This window comes from Triticum aestivum, chromosome 2B (genome assembly GCF_018294505.1).
Source record: "Triticum aestivum cultivar Chinese Spring chromosome 2B, IWGSC CS RefSeq v2.1, whole genome shotgun sequence".
Classification (NCBI taxonomy): domain Eukaryota; kingdom Viridiplantae; phylum Streptophyta; class Magnoliopsida; order Poales; family Poaceae; genus Triticum; species Triticum aestivum.
In genome coordinates this window covers 640,365,038-640,377,997 of record NC_057798.1, presented here as the reverse complement: position 1 = coordinate 640,377,997, position 12,960 = coordinate 640,365,038, and the positions used below count along the sequence as shown (strand labels likewise).

At 42.4% G+C, this 12,960-nt stretch overlaps 1 protein-coding gene and 1 long non-coding RNA gene across 8 annotated transcripts; both read left to right on the top strand.

Annotated features, from left to right (window-relative positions):
* The first annotated feature begins 325 nt into the window (after window positions 1–325).
* On the top strand, window positions 326–4,346 carry LOC123046446 (uncharacterized). Of its 7 annotated transcripts, XR_006422333.1 has the most exons (9): window positions 327–967; window positions 1,062–1,276; window positions 1,347–1,573; window positions 2,278–2,379; window positions 2,462–2,530; window positions 2,632–3,319; window positions 3,405–3,481; window positions 3,675–3,714; window positions 3,783–4,346. It is a non-coding gene; the product is annotated as an uncharacterized lncRNA (long non-coding RNA). The 7 variants fall into 7 exon arrangements; XR_006422331.1 differs by having other exon boundaries at window positions 326–967; window positions 2,632–2,925; window positions 3,001–3,481; window positions 3,675–4,346; XR_006422334.1 differs by having other exon boundaries at window positions 2,632–3,204; window positions 3,675–4,346.
* Window positions 4,347–8,318: 3,972 nt separating this feature from the next.
* Window positions 8,319–9,483, top strand: LOC123041857 (zingipain-2-like). Its single transcript, XM_044464410.1, has 2 exons — window positions 8,319–8,775; window positions 8,885–9,483. Exons 1-2 carry the CDS (start codon window positions 8,319–8,321, stop codon window positions 9,481–9,483), a joined length of 1,056 nt encoding a protein of 351 aa, XP_044320345.1.
* The last annotated feature ends 3,477 nt before the right edge of the window (window positions 9,484–12,960 follow it).

The following is a 12,960-nucleotide window of genomic DNA, read 5'->3' as shown; positions in this document are numbered from 1 at the left end:
CCTTTTACTTCATTACAGGAGCCATACTTTTTATCGGGAACAGTAGGATATGCTACCTCGAAAGATTATATCAGAAGAACTGCCCAAAAAATGGCAAGAAAAAAGAACTCAAAAGATAGAAAGAAAATATTTTATGTCGGTCTTTGGATATGTGGATATATAGACAAGTAAACCAAGATCTAATTTGGACAACACACTGCAAGGGAGAGCCATCCAAAACATTAACGTATGCGTCATGGGCGATCGTTCACTCCATCCACGTCGGACTACTAGGCAACAAACAGAACAGTCGAAGGGACAAAAACAAGCGGAAGGGTTCGCTCAGCCTTTAGCCTCCCTCATCGCCCGATTCCTCTCCCTCTCCCTCTCCCTCGTCTGTAGCCGCCGCCACCATCTGCGGCCTCCCCTGCAGCTGGCGCCCCCACCCCTTCTCTCCTTCCCTCACCATCTCCCCACCACCGACAAGCTCCTCCCCTCTTCCTCGCCTAGATCGATCACCAGGGCCGGATCCTGCCGCCATTCGTCCATCTCGCCCAGCGCCCCGTGAGAGCTCGGGCAGCCACCGATGCCGTGCAGCCTCCCGTTCGCGCGGCGCCGCCGCTGGTATGGAGGCCTGGGCTCGGGCAGCCACCGCGGTGTCGCGTGCGCCGTCGGGGGCTCTAGGGACCACACAGCGGGGGACTGGCGTGCCGTCCGTTCGTGGGTTCCAGGGACGCCAAGCCGTACATCTGAGCCACCGTCTCCACTTCCTCCTTCCTTCCGATCGGTTCGTCTCCTCCACCCTCCCTTGCCCCCTCCCCTCTCGGCTCGTCGATCCGGGTTGGGCGCTTGCGGCGACGGCGGAGGAGCCACTCTTGCCAGCTGCAGCGACTACTCCAAGTGGAGGTGGAGCGAAGCAACAGGTTTACGACAGGCCTGGCCCAGGACAGCGACTTTAGGGGTGCCATGCCCTGCATATTTCATCGGGGTAAATTGTGCTAGCTTTCAGATTATTCATTTTTGTTTTACTCTATCAAAGATCTGCTCAGATTAGTTAACCAAGCTATCTAATGATGGTGCAGATTTGGTCCTGATTTGAGAATGTATATGTTGAAAATGGAGGAAATGAGATCTTAGGTAGTCAGGTGTGTGCTTGCAGTTGCAGTAACACAAAGAAGATGATGGCAAATAGTTTGAGTCTGGAGATCATTTGTGTCCCTCTTCTCTGGTGCTTGTAGAATTGTAGAAACAACGATTAATGTGATGTATGTGAGGGGTCATTAAAGTGACTTACCTGGTGAGAAGATGTGTGTGGCATTGATTAAAAAAACAGTACATTTTCGTCTGATATTACTGTCTTCCTTCAGGAGAAGATGTGTTCACTGCTGAAACTGCATACAAGGGTGCTTCCTTCTTCCAGGATATCGACGAAGCCTGGCAACTATAGATTTTTCCTCTATGTGATTCCGAGGGCTCCATGGAGGATCAACTTCGGTTCAGAGCCAGGTTTTGGGCATACCGCAGCACAAACAGAGGCATATCTCAGTCAATGTTACTCCAGTTGATGATGTTATGAAGCTTCCTTCAGTAACTGGTATGACCTGACGCCGTCGTTGTTTTGTGTTCAGAGAAGATGAGCTATTGTATTCCTCCTTTTTATAGTTGTTGTAGGTTTTGCTGGATCTAAATCCATAGACAAAGCACTGATTGTTTGCTCTTTTGGAGCTATTATAATTTGCACAACTATTTTTTAAGATTCATTTTGCTTACATTCATTTAGGGAAGCCCCTGCAAAAGTCAATATTCATTTGAGTGGTAACGAGTGCACATGATTTTGTTTACATTCATTTTTAGTAAAGAGCTCCAGTATGTCAGGCTAGCTTGGTGGCTTCCATATGAAATGATGAAAATTGATAATTGAAACCGAGATATGCAAAACCTACTAGCTTAGGGGTTAGGATTGTTAACTCGTTTTAGTTAACATGCATGTGTATAACCTTGCGGTTGTTCAGGCAAGTGGGTGCTACCTCTTCCTCTCTTTCCCACTCCTCCCACTTCATTGCTCGAGCCTTCAACTCTCTTTCTCCTACTTCTGCTTCATTGCTTGAGCCTTCAATTAATTCCGAACACTGCACCAACTAAATTGTATGAGTTCTTATTTATTTATTTTGTATTCTTCGTTGCATTTCTCTCTCCTTGTGTCTTAGCGTGAGCTTGTTTTCTTCTTGATCACTTGTACTTTGGTGCCTGCCATGGTTTTCATATTATGATTTCATTCATTTCTTGGTTGGTTTCAAGAATGAGAGAGATGGAGGCACTGGAGAAGAAAGGACATAGATCCTTGGCCGAACCAGTGAAGCCCCCCTACAATACCCCATCAAGACACAAGCATTCAGAGAGGTTGGAAACATTATCTTTTTCTCATGTTGATTGATGCTGATAAATGCGTATAAAAATGTATTTATGCTTTGAGTAATGGCAGCGATTTAGAGGAGAAAAATGCAAGGATGCATAGCCTTCTTCGCAGAAAGCGTCTAATCACCCAAAGCCGGTAAGTTTCCCATTTCATTAACCTTTTTCTTGTGCTTCATATACCACTGTTTCTTTGTAGATTTGAGATTTTTTTTATTTTGTTTATGTGGTGTCTTCCAGAATGGTAGAAACTCAAACTCTCGTCTGCAGAACGAAACCAACAAGGGAATCCATCCCAAGAGTGACACGCAAGACACCCTGAGAAAAGAGACAGGAACCATTTTTTTTCTATTCTTACTAGCTCACATGCAGAAGAAATCAGAGACTGCATCTTGAAAGAATTGTTACAACATTTTCGTTTCTGGATGCACCAAGCATTTTGGTCTAATGGGATGACGATGATCTGATGTAGATTGTGCAGCTGGAGAGGCACCTTGACCAACAGCAAACGGTGCACGGTGCACTGGAGAAAGCGTTGGGTCCTAACTCTGCTCCAGTTACTCTATCCAATGAGAGCCCAGTCCTCAAGCTGACACTTGTTTTTACCAGGACATGTATAGTATAGTATGTTTATTCTTTGGTAGCCAACTAACCAACTGACAAGGGAGGTTGCCACACTGGAGCTGGAGATCAAGCACATGGAGCAGTACCTCATAACATTGTACATGAAAGCATTTGAGGAAGCACCCACAGTGAGCTCACAGTCTGTGCCGATCGAGGAAACGCCCAAGGCAAAGGCGACCATCGAAAGAGGTAGTGATGCAATGCTCCATTACAGCTGCCTCCCCATAGCAATAGGAGGAATGGCACCATGGAGGATTCCTCTCCGTCCACATGCCCAGTGAAGGGTCGATGGTCATGAATCAAAGTTAACTTCCTCTCTACTTATCATTTAACCGCGACAAAGAATTCGAGTCGGCACTAATACAACTGTCTGATGCTTTGCAAAGTAGGCATTGAGAATATGAAAGAGAACTTGCAATTCCATTGGTCAGTGTGCAATGCCAAGGAACACATTTACATTTTGTAGGTATGTTCTGGTTCATACTTTCAAAATAAGTGTCATGGTGCCCACATATTCAGCTCATAATTGTCATTACTTTCCACTTCGTTTATACATATGTCTGTTTGAGCAATGCATTAGAATTAATCACAAATTAATTTTCTTAAGATTTCATTTTCCGTTGCTTGTTTGGTATTAAGATGATGACTGACATATGCAGATAACAAGTTGTCAGTAGCAGCGACATCAACGGATGGAAGGTACACCTGTTGTAGTGGACTTAGTCATCTCATCGACATGCTCACCTGCGACAGTACACCTGCTGCAGCTCTGGCGAGACACTGGACCTCATGGCGGCGTTCATGGTGATGTTCCTTGTCTGTACCTCAACTGCATGTATGTGCGATGGAGGGAGGGATGGTGTGCACCGGATGGGACCTGGCACGGCATGCGGGCCGATGAGGAAGAGGACCAGCGGAGGGGGCTTGACAAGGTGTCACTGGCAGCCATGCCAGTGACCAGATTCAAGGTAGGGCGCGTGGCGGCAGCAACAAGGTTGGGGAGGATTGCGCGATGTACATGTGCATCATGGACGATGGATTTGGCATGGCGGCCGGGTCGACGAGGAAGAGGACCAGTAGAGGGATGCTTGACAAGGCGACGCTGGCACCAATGCCGGTGTTCATATTCAAGGCAGGGGCAAGGCGGAGGCGTGCGATGGCGCAAAGGTTGGTAGCTGCTGCATACGTGTTGCTTTATGATCTTGCCTTCTTGGAAGCGTGGGTGTTGCTTCAATTGGAACCAATATTTTTTGCCTTGACTTTTAGATTGTAATACTACTTGACTTTTGCATCAGTGATATTTGAAGTTATTCAAATGAATTTGTAGTTAAGTTCGTATAGTTGATGATATATGGCACGTGTATGTTCTAACAAGAGCTGAACAAACTAGCTGAAGGGGCGCTTTCCCATCTGGCACCACCGAGCTACCGCTCAGGCGGTGCGCTACGGGCGCGCCCCAGCTGCTAGTACGACATGAAGCCACCGAAGTCATGCATGCAGCGGACATACGACATGAAGCCACCCCCCCCCCCCCCCCCTCCACACACACACGTGTTACCCTCACCTAGTAGGGCCTGCACATGCAACACAAATTTTCACTTTGTTTTTCATTCATCAAAATTCCAAAAAAATGAAGTTCCAAAATTCCGAGAAGATGTTTTTTCAGGAAGTTCGAAAATTTCCTATTTTTGAATGCTACGAAAATTTTGAATTTTGAAAAATTCTAAAAATTGTTAAACTTTTGAATGAGAAAATTTTGAAGGTTTTCACATTTTCCAGACGTTCAAAGTTCTGAAAGTTTGGCTTAGGATTCTCAAAATTTGGAACTATAACTTCTAAAAGTGACCTAAAAGGAAAGTTTGACCTCGAATTATGAATTGATGGGACTCATGGTATGAGCACCAGAGGGGCCACTCCAGACAATGTGGTGAAGCCGCAGGGGGCAAGGGGGGATGACTAATTAACGGTTCCAAAGGCACGGTAGAGGCAAGGAAGGGCGAGGGAGGGGAAAAGGGGAGAACTTGACATATCCTATTTAAGTAAATAGATTATCAGCACTAACATATTCCTCTCAGCATGCAAACATCAATGTACAACCATGCATGGGGAAAAGCTCACCTAACATGCAAGCATACATATCAAAATGATTATACCACTTAGATTCAATAACTTTTTATATTACGCAATAATCAAATACAATAAATCATATGTATTTTCAGTTTCAGTTCTCATATTTTTAATCCAAAAACTCATGTTTTATACAATTAAATATTATCCAAAATTCTGGCAGCAATACATGTTGGTCTACCAACGCTGACAGCAGCCTCCCATGCGAGACACTGGCAACAGCCTCCCACCGATGGCATCAAAGTGAGGCGAAGGACCCGAGTTCGAATCCACCCATCATAAGGACCTACAACAAAGAAGGCTCAGACCTAACCGATTTCTCGATTTTATCGGGTCCATATGTGCAGCGAAGTTGTCACGAAAGGATGCGCCTCGGCGGAGTGATGCCGACATTTATCGCGTTGTTGCTCCGCATTGCTCTCCCCTCACAACCCAAACCAATTGTCGCACTTGACCTTTTTCAGCACCATGGTCGTGTCTAAGTGTGTCCATTATGAACAAGCACTTGCCGTGATCTAGGGGTAGTTATCTCTGTTTGTTAGTTTGTCCGTTGTTTTTTGGTATTCCCATATGTATTCTTATTCGTGGTAACACCTTTGGGGATAATTCATAAAATAGATATAGTATTGTTGCTCACTAGTTGGTTCTGTTATTGATATGAGTAAATGTGGCTTCTAATTGTTATCATACAGATGGTTACTCTCATCTTTGTTGAAATCTGATCACTAGCTATGTTTATGTACATCTACAAGAGCAAATGAGTTTGTAAAAGTTTTCTTTATCACTTTCAGTTTCTCAACTGAATTGCTTGAGGACAAGCAATAAGTTAATCTTGGGGGAGTTGATACGTCTCCAATATATCCACTTTTGCAAACACTTTTGCTCTTGGAGTTGCCTCTAATTTGCGTGGTTTGAGTTAAAGTAGCCCGGACTGATGTTATTTTCAACAGAACTATCATGGTGTTGTTTTTAAACGGAAATTAAAGTTCTTGAAATTAAACGATGATTTTTGAAGAATTATTTTGGAGTAAATAAAAATAATATTGGAATTAAGATGGATCGCATAAGTGGTACGACTGTAGCAATGTGCAAAGATAGTGGAGGAAACTATTTGGGGAGTTCAGGTGTAGTAATCGATGGATTACATGACCCTGCTACTCTTGAGGTGATCACATGCAGGGAGGCACTGACGCTAGCGACGGACCTGCATCTATAGAATTTTTTTTATAGCTTCCGACTCCCAGCAATCAGTGAATGACATCATGAAAGGTTTAAAGGGAAGCTATGGAGCTATCATCAATGAAATCAAACTTCAAGTGTCATTTTCTACTTATAATTTTACTTTCAAAAGTCGTGTTGTTGTTAGTCTCGAGCATGGGCATTATGTCTGGTTTGACCAACCTCACGACTTAATTTGTATCCCACACTTTGTGGAATTTGATGAAGAAAGACTTGGCTTAATCCTAAAAAAAGTAGTCCTGATGAGGTTATTACCACCTCGCTCATGGTAGTACAAAATGATGGGGTGGATGCCTATATAAGAAAACCACAACGGAGCAGCAAAGTAGTCGTCTGTGTGTCTTCTTTTGGGACAAAATAAACGAAAAATAATCCTTGTTGCACTGATCCGATGGGTGCCCACTGCCCACTCGGGTCCGGTGCCCTGGTGGGTTCAGGCATGGGTCGTTAAGACCCATGGGTACGGCCGTGGGCAGGCGATGCATCCGATTGTGTATTCGAGCATGGGCTTGATTGAGGTCGACCCGACCAAACCCGACCCTATTACCACCTTGACAACCACACTGAGATTAAAGAAAACTTTACAAGTTTAAAAATCATTTCATCAATTAGCAAAAGTACACAAGTGTGACAAATAAATTCATGAAATTAAAAAGTTCATCGATTTGATTTTTTTCATGAATTTGACAAAGAAGTTAGCGAAATTGACAACAAAATTCATGAATTTGGAAAAAGTTTGTGAAACTAAAAAAGTTCATCGATTTTAAAAAGTTCATTAGTTAGATAAAAAAGTTCATGTATTTGAGAAAAGTTTACAAAATTGAAAAATATTTATTCATTTAAAAAATCATGGTTTAAAAAAATAAGTTTACGGATTTGAAATTTTTTCATGAATTTTAGAAAATATTCAAAAAATTAAGAAAATGAAAAAGAAAATATTAAAACAAGAAAAAATAAAGAAAAATAAAACCAAAAAATAAGAGCAAACAAAACAAAAAAAGAAAAAGGAAACCAGACTGAAAGGATGCACAACAAGATGAATAAAAGAAGTAATTAGGCACAACAAGTGAGCTGTCCCAGTTGGTGGTAGCGGGTGGAAGGGATCCAAGAGGTTTGGAGTTTGAATTCTACTTCATGCGCCTATTTTTTAAAGGTTAAAAAAAGAAGATAAACACTACTCCATGTACAACGTATACGTATGCAGCGAGCAAAGAGTTTATAAAATATGACCATCATTGTCTTTCTTATGATGGGGTATGGCTAATTTGAGTCGTCCTTGTGTTTAGCGGGTGTGTACCAAATCAGAAGTGAAATTTTATTATGTTTGACATTTTTGGTACTTTCCTGTGAGCTTTTATAATATATCTGATCATTTTTGGAAGAAAGAAAAGTTTGCCGTGCACATTTTCTTGCTTTATAGTACTAGTACATTTGCTGTATCTACCACAATTTTTTGATAGAATGAGAGGTCATGTATTTTGTCGTTCTCCTATGAATATATAAGCTAACTTGTAATCCACACCACATACATCGGCCAAGCTACTTGGGAGAGTACTGCACGCCGATCCGGCCAATTTCGATCAGGCAGCAACGTACTACTCCAGCTCTAAGCGTGTGCGACGGTATATGCATGTGGACAGAGCACCTTGCCTCGCCATCGGGGAAACAAGAAAAAAAACTCGAGAAGAAGAAGAAGAAGCGTTGTCGGATACAAACATCCATGGACTCCCAGTCAGTACGTACGTTCGACTACGGCGTATGAACGCGCGCGGATCCATCGACGAAAAGTATGGAATCCGCTCGAATGCCCCGTCTTGCCCGCCATGCGCGCGCGTATAAATAGAAGCGCGGGCAGCATGGTTGCTACGTGTGCTTACTAGCTCGCTCGTAAACCATTGCACTGCAAGAAGAAGCAAGGAAACTAGCTAGCTAGCTTAATGGCGCCGACTCACAGCTCGCGCCGCCTCGACGGCACACTGCTCGTGCTCGTGGCCGCCACTGCCTTTGTCAGCGCTGCCGCGGCGCGAGGGGAGGCGCTGGCCGCCCGGCACGAGCGGTGGATGGCCAAGTACGGGCGCGTGTACACGGACGCCGCAGAGAAATTGCGCCGGCAGGAGGTGTTCGCGGCCAACGCGCGGCACATAGACGCTGTCAACCGGGCGGGCAACCGGACGTACACGCTCGGGCTCAACCAGTTCTCCGACCTCACCGACCAAGAGTTCGCGGAGACGCACCTCGGGTACCGTCACCAGCGCGGCGGGCTCCGTCCTGAGGACAACACGCCGATGGCCGCGGTGAACATGTCCAAGGCTCAGTCCCAGTCCACGCCGGACAGCGTTGACTGGAGAGCCCAGGGTGCCGTCACCCAAGTCAAGTACCAAGGCGCCAACTGCGGTAAGATTCTGCATTTGCTGCAATGCATGCAGAGCATATACCAAAGTTCGCACATGAATAAATGTCCACCAACATTCAAGAAAAAATGAATAAATGACCACACTTACAGGGAGTTGCTGGGCGTTCGCGGCGGTGGCGGCGACCGAGGGGCTCGTAAAGATCGCCACTGGCAATCTCATCTCCATGTCAGAGCAGCAGGTCCTCGACTGCACCGGCGGCACCAACTCCTGCAACGGCGGCCGTGTCAACGAAGCTCTAAGCTACATCGCCGCGAGCGGCGGCCTGCAGCCGGAGGCAGTCTACGCGTATAGCGCCCAGCAGGGCGTGTGCCGCAGCAGCGGCGTCAGCCCAAACTCGGCCGCCTCCGTCGGCGCCCCCCGGTTGGAGGGCCTGTACGGCCATGAGGGCAAGTTGCAGGAGCTCGTGGCCAACCAGCCGGTCGCCGTGAGCGTGGAGGCCACGGAGTTTAACTTCCGGCACTACATGAGCGGCGTGTACGCCGGCAGCTCGTCGTGCGGGCAGAACCTGAACCACGCTGTGACCGTGGTGGGGTACGGGGTGGACGGCGGCGGGCAGGAGTACTGGTTGGTGAAGAACCAGTGGGGGACGGGGTGGGGCGAGGGGGGCTACATGCGCCTCACGCGCGGGAACGGCGGCAACTGCGGCATGGCCACCTACGCCTACTACCCCACCATAGACAGCTCTTAAACACCAGTACTGCTACCAGGCAGTACATGCATCATCGAGTATGCATGGTGTATCAGCTAAGCTACGTACAATACCTGAATACCATGCAGCTGCAGACGTATATATGAATTTATTTTGAATAAAGCATGGATCCTCGTACAAAGGATTCATTTGCCTATGTAATACACCACAAAGTTGTAAGCTTGTATATGAAGATAAACACTTATCCGAAGCATCGAGTGTTGGCTAGCTACAGTATGGTGTATATATGGATTTCGAATCTTTTTGAAAAAAAAAAGGATTTTGAATAATGAACATTAAGCACATGCATGGATCGTCGTAGAAACGATGCATTTGTCTATGTAATAGTATAAACTTGGAAGCTTGTATATTGTGAAAATAAAATTTCCTAATTCAATGAAACGGACATTCCTCAATGTTCTTCCCTTGTCCCACCCTTTTGTCTTTCTCATGCCCGTTCTTCTTCCTCTCACAACCCGACACAAATCTGCATCATCTATATTTGTTTCGTATTACCTCTACAGGAGCATCTTTTCATCAAAATGGTATGAGGCTACGTTGCAACATTATGGGACCGGCTACTGAACATGTGACTGAATTCTCATTTTTAGGTCATTCACTTTTTTTTAGTATTGCGTGCATGCATGCCGGTGACTTTCTTGTTGAATTTTTGCATCGCGTGCAATTGATGATCATGTTCACTCACGAGAGCTTTGCTGAATGTGTTTTTAGTTGCATTTGCTTGATAATTGATAGGACTATTTGAGTGCATGCATGTCACATACATATGCCAATATACACAATTTAAGCCTCCGGTAATTTTGCGTACTATTATGTTTTTAGTAGGTCATCATTATAAAATGAAGTATATTTTAGTTGCTAATACAACATTAACTAGTGTCACACCAGTGCAATATAAATTTAAAAAAGAACATAAACTAAAGAAAAGAATAAATACAAATATAAAATCTGGAGTGCATTGCGTGGTCAAATAATACATGCATGTTTGTTGCTGAGGATGAAAGGACCCACCATTTTGGCATCACGTGCCTACTATTTCCTGGGCATGTCATACATGGATGGGTTACACATACATGCCATTCACAGCTAAACTTTGTTGGATAAATGGATATGACTACATGTATGCAACACTCACTAAACAAAAACTAAAACCAAAGCTAATACAAAAAAAACAGAATTTATTCTAAGAAAGAATGAATTAAGGGCATTGATATTACCTAAAAGAAGAAAGAAAATGTAAAAACGCATAAAACAAAAAATGACTCAAAAGTGCACATGATTGGCATAAAGATTGCATTGTTTCATAATATGCAAAAATAAGCATATAGTAGTGGATTTTTTAGACAGCGGTATGAATCACACACGCATTGCATAAAAAATTAGTTAGTATATATTGATGTTATGGGGCCTATTACTTGATAGGCGCCTAATTTTTTTTTTGGTGTTCAGTTAAATATTCTCCAGCACTCCCCACCAACCGATCAAGAATCAAAGGCTGAGGCACCTTCTTCTTTCTCTACCCTCCCCCCTATACTAATACTAAAAAAAACCTACAAGAAAACCAACAAACTGAATTTTTTAGTTAACAATGAGTTAGTGGCATCATTATTACCCTTTAATAACAAATAAAATTAAAAAATAAACAAAAACAAAACAATGAAGTTTTATATGGAAAATTGAATTATTGGCATTTGTATTACCCTTCAAGAAGAAAGAAAATAAAATAAAATAAAAACAAAATCAAATAATGAGGTTTTCGAACGAATAATGAATTGGTGACATTGCTATTATGCTTTAAGAAGAAGGAAAATGAAAAATAAAAGTAAAACAAAGGTTTTGACAAAATTGCACACAATATAAACAAAAATTTTGCTTTTAAAAATATGCAAGAATAAGCATATAATTGTGAAATTTTCGCAAAAAAGGTTACTAAGCATGAATGAATTAGTGGCATTGGTATTATCCCAAAAGAAGGAATAAAATGAATAATAACTATATCAAATTAATGAAGTTTTATAAGGAATAATTAATTACTGCCATTGGTATTAATCTTTATGAATAAAGATAATGAAAAGTTAAAAAAATGTGCACATGACTTTGCACTATAATAGTGTATTGCACATATTACATAGTAATTGTGTGTGTGTACATTTACACTCACCCAACATCCCAAAATACCTACGAAATAAAATAAAATAGACAAACTAATAAATAAAAGCAAACAAAAAAGGGAAAACACATAAAAATAGGAAAGACAGAAGAAATAATAAAGGGAAAGAGGGATGAGCTGGGCAGTACAGGTAATGGGCTTCAGCCCAGTAGCAAATCGACTGACCAAATATGCGGTCAGTAAAAAAAGTAGCAACCAGCTCACAAAGTAGTCCAAAAACAGCACGATTTTGAGAGCTAGAATTAATGGGCAAGTAATCGACTGACCCAAACATAAAATTAAGGCGACTTACATATAGTTAAGGTGCAACATTATATTAAACGACTATCCAAAAATAAGAAAAAACAACTGAAAAGCTTGAAAGAAAATATTATATGCCAGTCTTTTGATATGCAGATAGACAGTAAACCAATATCTAATTTGGACAACACACACTAAGGGTGAGCTCATGCGTGTAGCGGACATACAGCATAAAGCCAACCCCCCCCCCCCCCCCTGGTGAGGCTTGCACATGTGAAACATTTTCACTATGTTTTTCTTTAACGGAAATTCCAAAAAAATGTAGTTTGGAAATTTGTGAAAGATGTTTTTTTAGGAAGTTTAGACATTTCCTTGAATGCTATGAAAGTTTTGAATTCGAAAAGTTCTAAATTTTATTAAAATTTGAATTGAGAGCTTTTGAAAGTTTCAAATTTTCTGAAAGTTCAAAGTTCTAAAATTTTGCCTTAGAATTCTCAAAATTTGGCACTATAACTTCTCAAAGTAACCAAAAAGGAAAGTTCGGCCAAGAGTTATAAATTGACGGGACTTGTGGTATGAGCACTAGAAGGACCACTCAACATAATGGGCTAAAGGTACGGTAGAGGCACGGAAGGGAAAGAAATGGGCAAAGGAAAAATGACATATCATGTATATAAGTTAATAGATTATTATTACTAAGATATTTCTCAACATGCAAACATACTACATCAATGTACAACCATGCATAGGGGAAAAGCTCACTTAACATGCAATTGTGCGTATTAAAAATGATTATACCACTTATATTCAATAATTATTTTATAACGACACGGTAATCAAATACAATAAATCATATGTATTCTTAGTTTCAGTTCTCATATTGTTAATCCAAATATTCATGTTTTATACAATTAAATATTATTGAAATATATTGTACCCAATTCTGGAAGCAATACATGTTGGTTGGCCAACATTGACAACAACCTCCCACATGACACTGGCTGCAGCCTCCCACTGATGGCAACAAAGCGAGGAGAAGGGCCCTG

What these genes read in the sequence shown, in the direction of transcription:
- LOC123041857 (XM_044464410.1), top strand. Translation starts at nt 8,319, where the DNA reads ATGGCGCCGACTCACAGCTCGCGCCGCCTCGACGGCACACTGCTCGTG. An exon ending in GTACCAAGGCGCCAACTGCG is followed by an intron (nt 8,776 to 8,884) that starts GTAAGATTCTGC and finishes CCACACTTACAG; the next exon opens with GGAGTTGCTGGGCGTTCGCG.